The 16,490-nt window shown below is 34.8% G+C and overlaps 1 protein-coding gene across 5 annotated transcripts in view; it reads left to right on the forward strand.

Annotated features, from left to right (window-relative positions):
• The window catches only part of LOC115214336 (DNA repair-scaffolding protein), a 33,992-nt gene that overhangs the window by 15,156 nt on the left and 2,346 nt on the right, over positions 1-16,490 (forward strand). For 2 of the 5 annotated variants that reach the window (XM_029783523.2, XM_036504955.1), the window contains exons 10-19: positions 1,697-1,761; positions 2,772-3,016; positions 3,400-3,564; positions 4,274-4,397; positions 5,230-5,367; positions 7,845-7,907; positions 8,516-8,696; positions 11,232-11,411; positions 12,985-13,084; positions 16,210-16,324. In XM_029783523.2, the coding sequence (XP_029639383.1) occupies positions 1,697-1,761; positions 2,772-3,016; positions 3,400-3,564; positions 4,274-4,397; positions 5,230-5,367; positions 7,845-7,907; positions 8,516-8,696; positions 11,232-11,411; positions 12,985-13,084; positions 16,210-16,324 (1,376 nt within the window). Of the gene's footprint in view, positions 1-1,696; positions 1,762-2,771; positions 3,017-3,399; positions 3,565-4,273; positions 4,398-5,229; positions 5,368-7,844; positions 7,908-8,515; positions 8,701-9,195; positions 9,248-11,231; positions 11,412-12,984; positions 13,085-16,209; positions 16,325-16,490 lie in introns of those variants that run through there. The other 3 variants (XR_005000149.1, XR_005000150.1, XM_036504968.1) reach the window with 3 other exon arrangements.

A 16,490-nucleotide genomic window follows, 5' to 3' on the forward strand; every position in this document is an offset into this window, starting at 1 on the left:
GCGTTAGGAAGGGCATTCAGCTGTAGAAACACTGCCAGATCAGACGAGCCTGGTGCAGCCTTCTGGCTTCCCAGATCCCCAGTCGAACCGTCCAACCCATGCTAGCATGGAGAACGGACGTTAAACGATGATGATGATGATGAATCTCTTAGCCCACACAGCTTTGAAGGCCCAAAGTGGGCAGATAAGTTACTGACAGGAGACGTGCCAACAGTAACACTATTTGAATATTGTAACTTTCAAATAAGTGAGTGGAGATGTAAACAAACTAGATACACACGTATATGCATATACATATGCATGCATACATAAACATCTTAAAATGTATTTCTTATTCAAAGAAGGAATCCTTTTGTAGCCAACAAAGTTAATAGTTTCCTTGACTACAATGCTCTCAAAGTACCTACCTCTGCCACTAATGTCACCTAGATAAGAAAAGTTATGGACTTCTATGGAGCCTTACAAGCATTTCAGATTTTACAGGTGTCTTATGCTAACTTATTTCTATGCATCTGCTATATATAAGGTCTTCCTCCAGTGTCAAACTACCTGCATCCTTACTACATCTCTTGTGCACCAATAGTTCACACTGCCTGCACAGTATGATATAACATGGTTAATTAAAACTAAAACTGAAGATGGTGGGGGTGATGATGATGGTGGTGGTGGTTCCTAAAAAGTTGATGATGATATTGAGAATGTAGGTTATCCATTTACATGAGATGTCTAAGATCATCATTTGTATATACTGGGAATTCTATTTAATATCCAATAGCTTTAATTCCTTAACCATCAGAGCATGTAAGCTGTATATGGTTTGCATCTCCAGTCTGGAATCCCTATCTTGCCCAGAAAATCAATTTATTAGAAGCTGTCCAGAGATGTGCAACTAGATGAATACTTTCTTTCAGTCATCATACCTTGAATGCATTGCTTCTCTGGGCATCAACACACTGAAGTTTTGACATCTAGCAGCAGGCTTAGTAGAAGACAACAAGCTTATCCACTATCTTTAAAAAAAAATTCGGACACCTTTTTTAATCCAGTACCTCTACCATGCATGGACATGCTTATAAAATCAAAACATAGTGCAGTACCAATGACATTCAGAAACATTTTTTTCACATTCAGAATTGTCAAAATAGGGAATAAACTACATGATAAACTACTTCATCAGTTGTTAGCTGTCAGGACACTGCATTCTTCAAAAATTCCATGTCTCTTGAAATTTATCAACACTACTCTTGCTGTGTTTATGCACTTTTTATGACTCTTTTAATGTTTCTATTTTTTGTGGTTTATTTTCTATACTGTGCACGTACTGTTAGCCTTCACTGTTGTCTTTCTTTACCTGACTGCTTTTATATGTCTACTTTCTGACCCACGTGTAATATATTTTGTAGTGCACCTGAGCACTATACAATAAGTTCATTAGCTTATTGTATAGTTATTGTAGTTATTGCTGAAAACTATGTATTCAACTATCTACTTATATTTACATAAGAATTATTTTTAAGACATCTTGTCTATGTTGAAATAAAATGAAAATTGTGTTTAAACGGAATATACTGCATCTTTTCTATAGTTGATTTACTTGAATTACTGAAATATTACTTATATTTTCTTCTCTAAAACTCTCTTTGATTAAACTTCCATTGTTACCTATTAAAATATTGTTTCTATTTAATTGTGACAGCTGGTTCTTTGAAACAATGTCCAGCAAATGCATGTCCCAGCCTAACTAAGTGTCCTACACTTTTTGTAAGTAATTAATAATTTTGTTTACACATTATCTGTTGTTCATTAGAGTATTGGAAATACAGATTTCTTCATCGATTAATTTACACCTAGCAAATCGAGCTTATGTAGCTCATCCCTCCACATATTTTTGATGTGGGATAGGCTACCGAAATTATTCAGTTTGAAGTTCCTAAGCCAGTAGTTTGTAATATATATGCTTTCCTAATAGTAGTACATAAGGAAGATGTTGGCAAATATTTCACTTCTTACACTGTTGATATCTTCGTTGAACATCCTTTTATTTGACAGCAGTTATCCATATTAAGTTAGTTGTATTATTTTCAGTTTGAGTTGTTTAATGTTTTTTTATACTAGCAATAATCCACAGCAAAGTGGCTGTAGGATTATTGAATACATATTCTGATGCCCCTCAGTCAACTGGGTCATATTTTTAAAAGTAAACTGAGAAGTTATGTACCTTGTTTTGTTGGACAGAACACATTAAACAGCAGACTTTTATACATAGTCTGAGAATAATACATTTTCATTTTAACTATTCAGCTTTCATATCTGTAAATAATTAAAGTTGATTGTAAATTTTCTTCTGAGAATTTACTTAGAGAGTAAAGTAGCAGTAGTGATGATTTTCAATATTTTCCCTAAAACAATGCATTATATAAATCTTTAAACTATATATTTAGTTTTTCTACCATCATATGACTAACTTAATAATTGTTTGATCAGTAACATTATTTCTTTAGGAAACTCATGTCAAGTGCTTTAATGGAAGCCTTGTTACAAATAATAATAATATTGAAATTTTATGCCCTACATTACAAGTCTAATCTTAGTGCTATTTTAAACAAGTGAGAAAAAAGGAAGTACAGTCAGTTTCCTTTGAATCATATGCTATTGAAATATTACACTAAACAAAAAAAACCATGTCAAAACAAGATAAAAATATATTATGATTTCTACCGGCATATTCCTCATAATTTGTTACATTTTTTCCTTATATACTTCCATTGCAGGCATCTAATTCTCAACCTCTGTCTACCAAAGAGATACCTACTTCAGAGTCGACTTTAACTACAGTCACAATACCTTCTAAGAGAATACATATTGATAGTAACAATACAATTTTGGATAGCATTCAGGGAAACCCAAATCTTCCTCAATATGGCATGTGTTTTCAGGCAACTATATTACGTGTGTTTTTGTTCAAAAACTATGAAGAATCCCTAGATGATGATAGCCAACAAGAAATTTTAACATGGTTTGTTGATGGGTTATTCATAAATTGTATAGTTATTATAAAAAAACAACTTATCTTCAAAACTTCTGTATGAATAATGAATATATATTGCAACCAGAATAAAGTTGTGTTCTTTGAAAAAGGAAGATGTAGATTGTTAAACTAACTGAAATATTTTTGAGAGGTTTATGACACAGTTTCATGTTGTAACATAAGAAGAAACCTCTGTGATTACATTTTGAGGAGTATTCAATCAAATTTACATAAATATAAGGAATCAGATATTCTCTTTTGTATTGATAAGGATTTGTAAATTAAAACCAAGATGACTAAAATTTATTAAAATAGCCTTTTAAATAACCATCTAATAATTAAAATTAATATTTAAAATTTGATTATTTCAGTTGGTCTGTCTTAGTTGAAGATACCCAAGGCACTGTATCTTTGGTTCACCTACCAAGTAAGAATAGTTTTGATAAAGAAAATCAAATTGTCCCAGATTACTATGCTGTCAACTGTATATGGAATTTTTATGGTATGCGTGTGCTTAGCCGTGCTAACCGACACAGGTTAAGAGAACTATATTAACTCTTTTTCAAATATTTTAATATTTATTTAAATTTATACTTCATCTTTTTATCAATAATAAGAATAATAATTTGTCTTTAAGCCAAAAATCCAATTTTTCTAGTTTAAAGATATATTTTCCTCAAAAGATCAATCCTAAGCATATGACTAAATTCAACTTCCACAGTTTATATAGTTCAGAATCCATTCTTTCTCCACACAACTGTTAGTAGTAGTAGTAGTAGTAGTAGCAGTAGCAGCAGCAGCAGCAGCAGTCATCGTCGCCACTGCTGTCGTCATCATTTAACGTCTTCCATGCTGGTATAGGTGGAATGGTTTGACAGGAGCCTGCCAGGCAGAAGTCCTGCACCAAATGTATGTGACTATTTTGGTAGGATTTTTACGGCTGGATGCCCTTCCTAACATCAACCACCTAGCAGAGTGTAATATTTATTCTTTATTTATTATAATCTGCTGTAGTTTAAAATGATAAACTGCCTGTTTGAAGCCTTATTACTTTATACAGTATCTTCCACAAGTTCAATATTCATGCATATGACATAGCTTTTACTTATGAGTTATGTGTTCACTTATCTTTGGTATATGTATGAACCAGTTCACTGTCTGATAGAAACTATTCATTGGTTATTTCATCATTGATAAATAGATAACTATATATTTAACTAACTACATATATATTTTGTTTTTTAGAGATCCAGATCTTTTTTCAATTATTGATACAACATGGGTTTGTCCACAGATTCCTACTGAAGCAGAAAATGAAATTGTAGTTTGTACAGTAAACCAGGAAACTCAAGTTACATCTGTTGCTAAAGTAAGATATTTTGTTGTTTGTAAATAACCTAAATATATTTTATTTAATGCACATGAACCAGAAAGTACCATTCAACTGATTCACAATAGTAGATGCAGGAATTCAAGGAAAAATTACAAAAAAATTACAAAAAAGTGTGTTGGATGAGTGAAATAAAAGTATGCCAGATAGACTATACGACAACAGACACATGCTGAAAGTAAACCCATTCACCCAGGCTATGTTCACCAATCTCACTTCCTTTCAGTAAATGTACTGGAAGATAACACCAATCCACCCTCAACTTCCTCTCCAAATAGTTAGTGAGGGCCACAGATAAAAGTGTCTGTCTTCACTCCTTTCAGTGACATCCACCATACAATCTCTTTTGTGTAGCCACCAGACAAGAAAATTGCTTTCCTTTCCCATGCAAAGGAAGGTTGTGTGGCAGTCTTCACAAAGAATTTGGCTAATAGCTGAACCTTTTCTTTGTGTAACAAAAGCTGTTCAACAAAACTTCACAAGTGCACAATCCTCTGGCATTGAATGAGTACATGCAGAACAGTTTTGTCACTCTCCATTCATCATGCAAAGACTGCAGTTTACTTAAGCCCTTAGTAATAGTAATTTTATAAGCAATGTCTCTGTTGAGACTTAAAGAGGGTTTTCAGTCAATTCTGAATTCTGAACACAAGATTGAAGCTAGTTTGGCTGATCCAATATTTTTGTATCTAGAAGATATTGTGTGCAAAAACAAGATGTTTGCATCTATCTACAAATGCACATGCGCGTGCGCACACACACACTCTATTGTCGTAGTGTCATATCAATGTATTTAAACTGTCATCTTCAGAACACTCCAGGATTTTGCTATGAAATTGGCCCACAGGATACTTCATTTACAAAGTCTGGCTACTTATCTGCTCCAGTCACAGTACCCTGGACCATGCCAAAACTTGATTTAGTTACACTGAAAGATTTTCAACAAAAGGTTTGTCATCCACTTTTATAAAAATTAATTTTATTAGTATATAATTCATTTTTATAAACTAATAGAAAAATTAACCTCTAAGCAGTTTTCTATTAGTCATTATACATTACACGTTTCATAGGCGCAGGAGTGGCTGTGTGGTAAGTAGCTTGTTTACCAACCACATGGTTCCACGTTCAGTCCCACTGCGTGGCACCTTGGGCAATTTTCTTCTACTATAGCCTCGGGCCGACCAAAGCCTTGTGAGTGGATTTGGTAGACGGAAACTGAAAGAAGCCCGTTGTATATATGTATATATATATATGCGTGTGTGTGTTTGTGTGTCTGTGTTTGTCCCACTAGCATTGCTTGACAATCGATGCTGGTGTGTTTATGTCCCCGTTACTTAGCGGTTCGGCAAAAGAGACCGATAGAATAAGTACTGGGCTTACAAAAAAAAGAATAAGTCCCGGGGTCAAGTTGCTCGATTAAAGGCAGTGCTCCAGCATGGCCGCAGACTGAAACAAGTAAAAGAAAAAAAAAAGAAAGAGACACACATATTTGTCTATGTGTATATACATGGTCTGATCAATAAGTATCCAGACTTGCCATTGTAATGAAGCTAAAGCAGGCTGAGTGAAGCCGCTTGACACAGATTAACCTTGTACTCTGCTGTGCAAATGCACTAAGTTTTAACATTCCAGTTCACTTCTGCTGTTTACAGCAAGTGCTCGGAAGGAAGGTGTGTAGTATGTGATTGTCACATGACAAAGTTGAGCAGAGAATCCGCATCCAATTTTGCCAAAAGCTTGGCGATATCTGCTCAGAGGCCTATGCAAACTTTTCAAAAGTTTTAATTGCTTTCAACCCACTCAAGGAAATCTTGTGCAACTGAAACCTGAGTGTCTTTTTGGTCAGCTGAAAGCAGTTTTACCACAAACTTGACAGACATGCATCTCATACCCAAATCTTCAGTGATAAAGGACTGACCTGAATTGTAACTAATCTGTACATTTTCTGATAAATTACGGATGGTAATTCTATGATTTCCTCTCACAACCGCACACACATCTGTGATGTTTTTCTCAGTTCTGCTGGTTGTGAGTCTCCCAGAATGTTTGTCAATATCAACACTTTTTCAGCCAGCTTGGAAACATTTGAACCACTCATACACTTGTGTGCAGCTCATACACTTTCTGCAACTTTACTTAGGCCTCTGAGCAGGTATTGCCATGACAACTTTCTCTGTCATGGTCAATGTGATGATCACACACTACTTACCTTCCTTCCATGCTACATACCTTCCTGTAAACAGTGAAAGTGAGCTAGAACATTAAAACTGTGTACTTGCACAGCAGAGTTCAAGGTCAACTTTTGCCAAGCAAGTTCACTCTGTGTGCTTTAGCTATGTTACTATGGCAACAGTCAGGATACTTATTGATCAGATCTTATATATATGTTTATATGTATGTGTGTATATATGTATGTATGCAATGTATATATGTATAGCTCCATAAAGAAGTGTCTGTCTCTCAAAGTGGATGGAACATTTAGAAGTGGGAGACCCAGGAAGACATGGGATGAAGTACTGACGAACGACTTCAAGGCACTGAACCTTTCAGGCAAGATGACAAAGGACTGAGATGCTTTGCACCTTGCCATACTCAAGAAGACCTGCACCTCACAGTAGAAGGGTTAGGAGCAATCCTTCTGGTTTTGTAAAGCACTCCTGGCAGTGTCATGTAAAAGTGCTTGTATGGTACCACGTAAAAGCACCTGTGCGGCAACATGTGAAAGCGCCCGTGAAGTGTCACGTAAAAGTATCCAGCACACTCTGTAAAGTAGTTAGTGTTAGAGAGGGCATCCATACCAAATCAGACTTGGGGTTGGTGCAGCCACCCTCAGCTTGCCAGCTCTGGTCCCACCGTCCAACCCATGCCAGCATGAACAACAGGCATTAAATGATGATGATGATGTGTATGTATATATGTGTGTATTGTGTGTATATATATATATATATATATATAGCGGCTCTCCAGCGTACCAGTTCCAGTCAAACCATCTAACCAATGCTAGCATGGAAAACAGATGTTAAATGAGATGATGATAATGATATATATATGCAGGCATGGTGGCATTATAAGAAGTTTGTTTCCCAACTATATGGTATTGGATTCAGTCTCTTATATCTAATACCTTTTCTTTTCTCTGATTTATTTTTTAGTTAAGTAAATTATGAAAATGTGTACTATAATTTCCCTTTCAGTACTTAAAATTTATGTTGTTTGCTTAACTGATTGCTAATGCACCCAATTATTCTTATACTTAAGTTTAGCTTCTGAAAACTTTTTTTGAAACATGTTATTTACTGTTGGTAGAATAAGTACTGTACTTATAACATAACAAAAGGTGACTTAGAAATTTTATTTTGAATCAGTTATTTTGATATATTTTTAATGTAATTTTCTCTTTATTAACTAAGGATTTTATTATTTCAGGTTAATGAATATGTTGGTCAAAGAGTGACTTTTATAGGAAAATTGGTTTATAATTGGTCAAAGGTCAGACATCCAATTACTCACACACATTACTTTTTGTCTCACTACCTCTGCTGCTTTTTCATTTTTATTATCATTTTATTATCTCTTCTTAAACATTTATCTTTACTTCATTCTCATTCTTTTCAAATGAAAATTTTTCTAAATTCATTTTAACATTGTGTATCTACCATAGTCTATCATTATCAATGCTGTTATAAAAGCTTTACACTATTGGTAAAACAGTTAGTTGCACATGGGCCCAAATTATGCTCCTGTTGAGCTTAATGGTCCTTTAAAACCAGATTAATATTGGTATTTAAAATACTGTCTTCATTACATTATATATGTACTTATATTAAAAAAAAAATAATTCAAAGTTAATTTTAGTCATTAAAGTCTAAATAAGTAATTACTTAGTTCTAAAAATTTATAATCTTATTATTAACTTTATCTTTAGGGATGAAGTATTTTCAATATTTAAATCTGCACAACATTTCAATCAATTTAATCTGTGTTCATCATCAGTTCTTTCAAAATCCAGAAATGTCATGAAAATATAAACTATAACAAACCTTTTTGTCTTTTTCTGATGTAAATAGTACAAATTTGTACATGCCTGTATTTTTCAGTGTGAGGCCGATCAGAATAGTTGTTCCATTGATAGCAGTGGAATACTGTATGTTACTGATTCAAGTATAAGCAGTGGTGTGCCAGGTTTCAACTATATTGCTATTCATTATCGGAAGTCTTTCATATTACCTAGTCAGCTATCTACTGTGGTACTTATCAAGGATGTACTAATTCAACAAAGTAAGTAAGAAATCATCCTTATTTATCCAGCTCATTTAATTAAATGAACTGAAATAATATTTCACTTGCAGGACCCGTGAATATTTCATGGAATTAATGGTAAACTTATTGGGTTATTTCTGAAAACTTTATCCAAATAACCTGAAAGCGTAGCCTGTATTGTGTCTATATCAAGAGATAGTCGTTCATCTGCTAATCATTGAAAAGTGAAGGAAATTGAAATACGATGGTTACTTAATGCACTTTATATACTTTATGCACAATTTTATAGATTTAATGCACAACACTCTCCCTCTTCGCCTTACTCTCTCTTTCTCTCCTTTCACACTTTGCCTTTTCCCTCAACTAATCACATAAAAGCATTACAGATGGGCTAAGTAACAGAAGAAAAAAACTTAGTTCAAAAAAAGAAAATATACACATTTTACTCACCTGATTAATCCAAAATTGAGTGTGAAATCTGTTGGTCTTGTATTGATTCATTTTGTACTATAAACAGAAATCAGGAATCAGTGATGCCAATTGTATGGAAGTTATACTGAAAGATGCAAGTGAGGATGAATTCCTTTTTATTTCTTTTTTTTTATATATTTCTCATGTGATATGACCAACAGAGAAACAGTTAAGAAATCATTGATTGATAAGCATAAAAATCACAATTGTATAATCACAGAAATGCTTTTGCACAATTTTCAGCAGTTCCTTATGAGCTGTTTATTATCCAAGCTAAAAACAAAATCATTCAAATACTTGTTTCATTTCATATTTCTTACCAAATAGTATGGGTTTTCTTTTATTGTTACCAAATAGTATGGGTTTTCTTTTATTGTTACCAAATTGTATGGGTTTTCTGTTATTGCCTGGAGGACTATGATGAATATGAGGAGGCTGAGGACTAATCTTTGATGAACCCCTACTTCTACCCGGAATTCTTCACTATACTCATTGCCAACTCTCACCTTACTGACAGCATCCCTGTGCAAGGTTTGTACAGCTCTTACCAACTACTCGTCTATCCCCAGTTTCCAGATAAGGGACTGGGGGACTCTGTCAAAGACTTTCTCCAAGTCAACAAAAGCCAAGTACAGAGGTTTATCTTTGGCTGGATATTTCTCTTGCAGTTGCCTTACCAAAAATATAGCATCAATTGTGTTTCTGCCTGGCACAAAACCAAACTGCATCTCATCTAGGCTAATTCTCTCCCTAATGAGTTAGGCTATGACCTTCTCTGTAACTTTCATCACCTGATCCAATAATTGGATTCCCCTGTATATATTTCTATCTAAAGCATCACCTTTACCTTTGTAGCAGTTGACTATCATGCTGCTACACCAGTCATTGGGTATGACTCCTTCATGAGCTACCCGATTTACAATGCAGGTGACAAGACCATAACCCACACCGCCCAATATTTTAAGCACCTCAGCGCTGATTCCTGATAGGCCAGAGGCTTTCCATATCTTCATATCCTTAATTGCTTTATCTACTAGGGTATTGTAGATTCAGGTAGTTGGCCCCCTCAATTGAGTCAACCTTCAGCAGACTTTCCTCCTCTCATTCATTCTCCACATGCAGCCGTCTTTCATAATGGCATCTCCAAGCCTCTTTCTTTGCAGAATCATTAAACGCATCATCCGTGCAGACACATTTCTCTCCTATGACATCACAGTTTTCTCTCATACACTGTCTTGCAATCCGAAATACTTCGATTCTTTGGTCCTCACTTTGCTGAACATTGGGCTAAAGGCTAAATTATTAATTTGAAATTGATCATTTTAGGAATACTCTTGAACTGACCAGGAAAAAGAATTATCTCCAATGGAAAAACTTCTTCTTTTTCAGACCTTACAACTTGTATTTAAGCAAAGAGCTTGATCTGATTTGGATAATACTGTATAAGTATGTTTCTTTAAAATGTTAATCTCTCATCTATTCAGCAAGAGAAATACTTCTTTTTTTGACTGATAACTGAAAGTTAAAATTCTGCCATATTAGGTACATATTCTTCTAATTTTAGAAATAAGCAAAATAACACATTTTATGTGGTGGAATTTCAACTTTTTACTTTAAACCAGCTAGCACCAAACTTCACCATTCTACCATACAGTATACTATAATACAGAAGTCAATTGTTCAAGAAGACAGCTAGTTTGCTGAATTAACTCAAGCATATTATTGGTATTTATTTTAATCCTGGAGATATGAAAGGAAAAGTTGATGTGAGCAAGATTTCAAATGTGGCATGAAAGGAGAATTACTGTGAAACACTTTTTCTGATTCGCTATTATTTTTTGGTCATATTTTAGATCAAACTTTTATTATTGGTGTAATTTAAGGGTACATGGTTAACTTTTGTAAGGGAGTGGTATAGTTAATAGAATCAACCAGGTATTATGTAGAGTTATGAAAGAGAAGTCAATTCTAGCATGATTTGAACTCAGAAAGTGAAGGAAAGCATTTAATTTGACACACTCATTTCTCCCAATTCTATAATCTAAATTATAACATATTGTAAGTGATAAGGTTTATTTTCAGAAAATTTTGCAATAGTAGACAGATTCAGTCGAATATGGACTTGGCCTTTGCCTGATCATGTGACCCAACAACTCAGTACAAATGTTAACATTGATATTGCTGACAAATATCAGAGCATAAAATTGTCACTTCCAAATTTAAAGATTGATTCAAATGTTTACAATTTGGTCAAAGTTCAAGGTAAGTTTTTCTTGCATTGTATAGCTTGCATATTTATAGATATTTGTTTATTCATTTAATACTTATGTACTTTAGGAAAATCAAAAAAGCTTTTAAACAATAAAACAAAACAGGGTTTTAACATATTTGAAACAATTCAGTGAAAAAGAAAATAGACATGTACATGCTTATTTGACTGGTACATGTATGTGCGTTTGTGTAAGTTTCTATATATGGAAAATAGCTTTTCTTTTAACCCTTTCATTACCAACCCGGCTCTGGCTCTGAGTACAAATGTCTTGTTTTCATAAGTTTTAAATTAAAATCTCCCACCAAACCTTAGTCACAATTTATGTTCTTAACACTAGCTGAATGATAACTAAGTTATTTTACTAAATTCTTTGTTATATTTAAAGTAATTGAAAGAAACACAGAGCATCTCAAAATAAATACAGTAACGAAAGGGTTAAACATATGTTTAAAACATGTTCTAGCTTTGTCTTTTCTCTTAATTTTTTTTCCCTATTTCTTTATGAGTTCCTTCCAGTTTGTTTCAAACAATGAGGTTGCAAGATCTAAACGGTGTAGAAATGTTGATTGCTCTAAGAACTTTATAGTTCCAAGCAATGTGTAAGGAACCAATAAAGAAATATGAAAAAAAAAATTATATATCTAGAGTACTGAACACCTCAATCCTTCATGTGTAGCCACTGCTACAACTGGGACATGTAAAGACATGCTCACAGAAAAGACACCCTTCCAAAAGAGATACTACAAAAGTGAGTAGCAAGCAGTAAAGTTTCCTGCTATTGTCTATCATCAATATGATCTTCTGTTGATGTTGATCCACTACTTTTCTTCTTCAGTCATGCACTGATCATGATGTAGATGGACATATATTGATACACATATATTTACTCATACAGGCTTATATACTCTATTTAGCATGAAACATAGTCATAAGAAGTAATAATATTTATTCATTATACATATATCATTTAACATCTACTTTTCCATCCTTGCATGGCTCACACAGAATTTGTTGAGGTAGATTTTCTATGGTTGGATACCATTCCTGTCATTAATGCTCACTTGTTTTCAAGCAAGGTAATATTGCTCCATAACCAGACATATTTTTCATGGAAAACAAGAAATAAACAACCTCATTTGTATGATGGTGATGCTTCTTTACAATCATCATGGGCTGTCAAAACAAGGGTTCAGAAATACCCCCCCAATACATACATGCACATACACACACCACACCACACATACGTACATGCATGCACACACACACTTTGGTCAGCCCAGGGCTATAGTAAACACTTGCCCAAAGTGCCAAGCAGTGTGACTGAATCTGAGATGATATGGTTGGGAAACAGGCTTCTTATCCATAGAGCCATACATGCACCTATACACATGCATGCTCTGATGTGGGATTCTTTTTCACTTTATAAAAATACAAGATATAGTGTGTTGAATTTATTTGTCGTAGAATACTTTAAAATTTTCTATCAGTGTATTAAAGATATGTATGCATTGCATTCTGTGTATAATTGCAAAGTGAAATGTAACACTGCTATTGCAACAACAGGTGTGATATACAGTGTGGACCAAGATAAAGCAGTTATTTGGCAAACCTGCCCAAAATGTGATAAAGAAGAATTGGCTCTCAAGAAAAATAATGAAGAAAGGTGATTGATTTTCTTTTCACTTATTATAATGTTATATCATTATGTGTCTGTGCACTGGTAGTAAGTGGCAAAATTGTTAGCACACTGGACAAAATGCTTAGCATTTCATTCCTCTTTATGTTCTGAGTTCAAATTCCATTGTGGTCAACTTTGCCTTTCATCCTTTTGGGGTTGATAAAATAAATAACAGTTGAGCTCTGGGGGCGATGCAATCAACTTGCCCGCTCTCTCAAAATCTCAGGCCTTGTACCTATAGTAGAAAAGATTCCCACTCTCTCTTTCGGAGAGGTACTGAGCAGCTATACGCACACGGCAGTAACTCCCGCCTACCAAATTCAATCACAAAGCTTCGGTCGACTCAGGGCTATAGCAGAAGACACCTGCCCAAAGTGCCACGCAGTGGGACTGAACCCGAAACCATGTAGCTAGGAAGTAAGCTCCCTAACCACACAGCCATGCCCGCACCTACAAAAATGTATGCACATATACGCAGCGCTATGCGTGTGGCAAGTTTTCTATGGCCAGATGCCCTTCCTGACGCCAACCCCCACCTGTTGCCAAGCGAGGTAGTTTTTCCCTCTCTCTCTTTCAGAGAGTTATGTGTATAAAACCATAACGGTATCTTTTTGGCCACTGATGATGGAAGTATATGCTTGATGTGCTTGTTGTTTGTAAATCTTTTATATCTTGTGTTCTCATTGTTCTAAGTTGTTCTCATGCTCATAGGGTTGGGCAAGGGAGTGCTGAAAGGTTCTTGGCTTTAAGGGTATCACAAAAGACCTGGTTGGAGGCCCAACCCCCCCAAGTTTTTTTACAGGGATTAGAAAAACTGAAGAACTGCTGCAATAAGTATGCCATTCTGAGAGAGGAATATGTTGAATAAAATCATAATTAATTTGATCCTCTTGTATTTTCTTTTACCCAAAGCCAGGAATTTTTCAGCACCCTCTCATACATATAAGGTGATTGTCAACTCTATTTTTTAGTGTAACCACTTTCTCATTACAGACATTGTAACAAGTTTAATAGCTTTGTTGCCATGGGCTATCAGATGACTACTTAGCTGTGATTTTGTTTTAAATTTTTTTGTGATAAATGTAGCACATAATTTCTTTAAGAACCCAGTAACCATTCTTGTGTATTCATCCAAATTGGGTTTTCTATTTTGTAATAGATAAGCACATATGTGGACATAAAGGACACCTGTGCTCAAGTGGGGATGTTGGAGCTGTATGCGTTTTAGAATTCTATGTTGGTCTCACAATATGTGATCTTTCATGACTAGCAAATCTGGCCTTTGAAGATGTAATACAGCCACAGGCAATATGGGTGGGATTATCTCTGAATCCTCTGCCAGGCTTTTGAACTATTGCCATGCAAATACTTCAAATAGTCTGGTAGTTTGAGGGGCATTATGTTTTGCTATTTGATGGTTTTAAAAAATTTTTCTCAGACTGCAGGTTTTTCTTCTTAATTATAGACCAACATGCACTGAAAAGAAGTACAAGATATTCCCAACCCATTTTTCCCAATATTGTAAACAAAAAATTATGAACATAGAAAGAAATTATACATTAATCCCTATTTTTGTAAGCAGTTGTATCCATAAAAATTTTATTTGAAGAGAACAGAAATCGAAAGAAGAGAAAGCAATAAGAGCAGAGAAAGAAAGTGAAAGATGTATGTACGTCTATATGAAATGGACGCGCACGTGTGTGTGTGTGCACGTGTGGGTGTGTGTGCGTGCTTGTGCATGCGTATGTGAGAGAGAAAGAGAGAGAGTGAGTGAGTGAGTGAAGGTGTGTGTCATGATGATTGATGTCTTTTAAGGTACACACACATAGAAAATGTGACGTCATCATATAACATTTTTACCACGAGTTTCCCAATGTTGTTATATCCATTTTCTTCTCCTATATAACCTAAACTTCCGTGTACCAGCCAAACCACCTGCTACCATACAACCTTGCAAAAGACTGTACCTACCCAGGTAACAACCAGGAGTGACTCTGGATTTAATTATCCCTTAGAAGTATTAAATCCCTCTAACTGATACCTATACTATATATGTATATATATATCTATATCTATCTATATATGTGAGTGGATTTCGTACTCAGAAACTGAAAGAAGACTGTCGTATGTATGTGTATATTTGTGTATGTGTGTCCCTCTGTCTTGTGTTTGTACCCCCACCATTTGTTGCTGTGTTTACATTCCTGTAACTTAGCGGTTTGGTAAAAGACACTGACAGAATGTGTACTAGGCTTACAAAGAATAAATCCAGTGGTTGATTTCTTCAACCATGGTGCTCCAGCACCCCAGCAGTCCCATGACTGAAACAAGTAAAACAATAAAAATATATATATTATATATACACACACACACACAGCACACACATGTATGGGTCTGAGTGTTTTAAAATCTGTGCTGATATTTATAGATGATAGATGAAAACACTGCAAATACTCTTTGATGAAAGTCCTTTGTAATGAATTACAGATGCTCACTTGTCATTCTTAACATCACAAATTCAACAAACCAATAATGAGCCCATTGGAAACCTGTTACTAAAGATATATTGTTCACAAATTGGGATTATATTTTAAATTCAAGTAACACTCTAAAATACAATGGCTGTAAAGTTAAGATGCTGGTCTACCAACTGCAAGTCATAAGTTGAGATCTTATCAAAGACATTGTATTGAGCTGTTGTGCTCCCCCAACAAAGATCATAATTTTGGTTGCCAAAATCACAATGTTATTTCTTACTTCTTAATTAAGTGGTTATATATCATCATCATCATTGTTTAACGTTCGCTTTCCATGCTAGCATGGGTTGGACAATTTTGACTGAGGGCTGGTGAACCAGATGGCTGCACCAGGCTCCAATCTTGATCTGGCAGAGTTTCTACAGCTGGATGCCCTTCCTAATGCCAACCACTCCGAGAGTGTAGTGGGTGCTTTTTACGTGCCACCAGCTTTTAAAAAATTAGTAAAAGAAAATGTAAATCAAGCACAACATAAAATGAAACAATATAACTACAAATTGAAATGTTTTTTAGTTTGGGGTTTTTATTTGTTAAATAAATAAATTGCAATTGACTTTTATGCTCTACTTGCAGCTGGCTCTTTTGTTTTGTTTGCAACTGCCAAGTGGATGATACTGTAACACACATAACAATGGAAGTAATAATTCGGTGTCTGGCTTTACCTGGAAACTATCAAGTAACAGTCAATGTAGGTGTTAGCTTTTCTCTGTTCCATTTCATGGTACTAAACATTTCATCATCATCACCAGTACCACTACCACTACCAGCACTACCGCTGCCACCACTATTATTTTTACACCCACTTTTCAAAACTTATTTTCTGTTACTGCTTTCTTAGATGGTTTAGGGATCAT

This window comes from Octopus sinensis, linkage group LG1 (assembly GCF_006345805.1).
Source record: "Octopus sinensis linkage group LG1, ASM634580v1, whole genome shotgun sequence".
Lineage (NCBI taxonomy): Eukaryota > Metazoa > Mollusca > Cephalopoda > Octopoda > Octopodidae > Octopus > Octopus sinensis.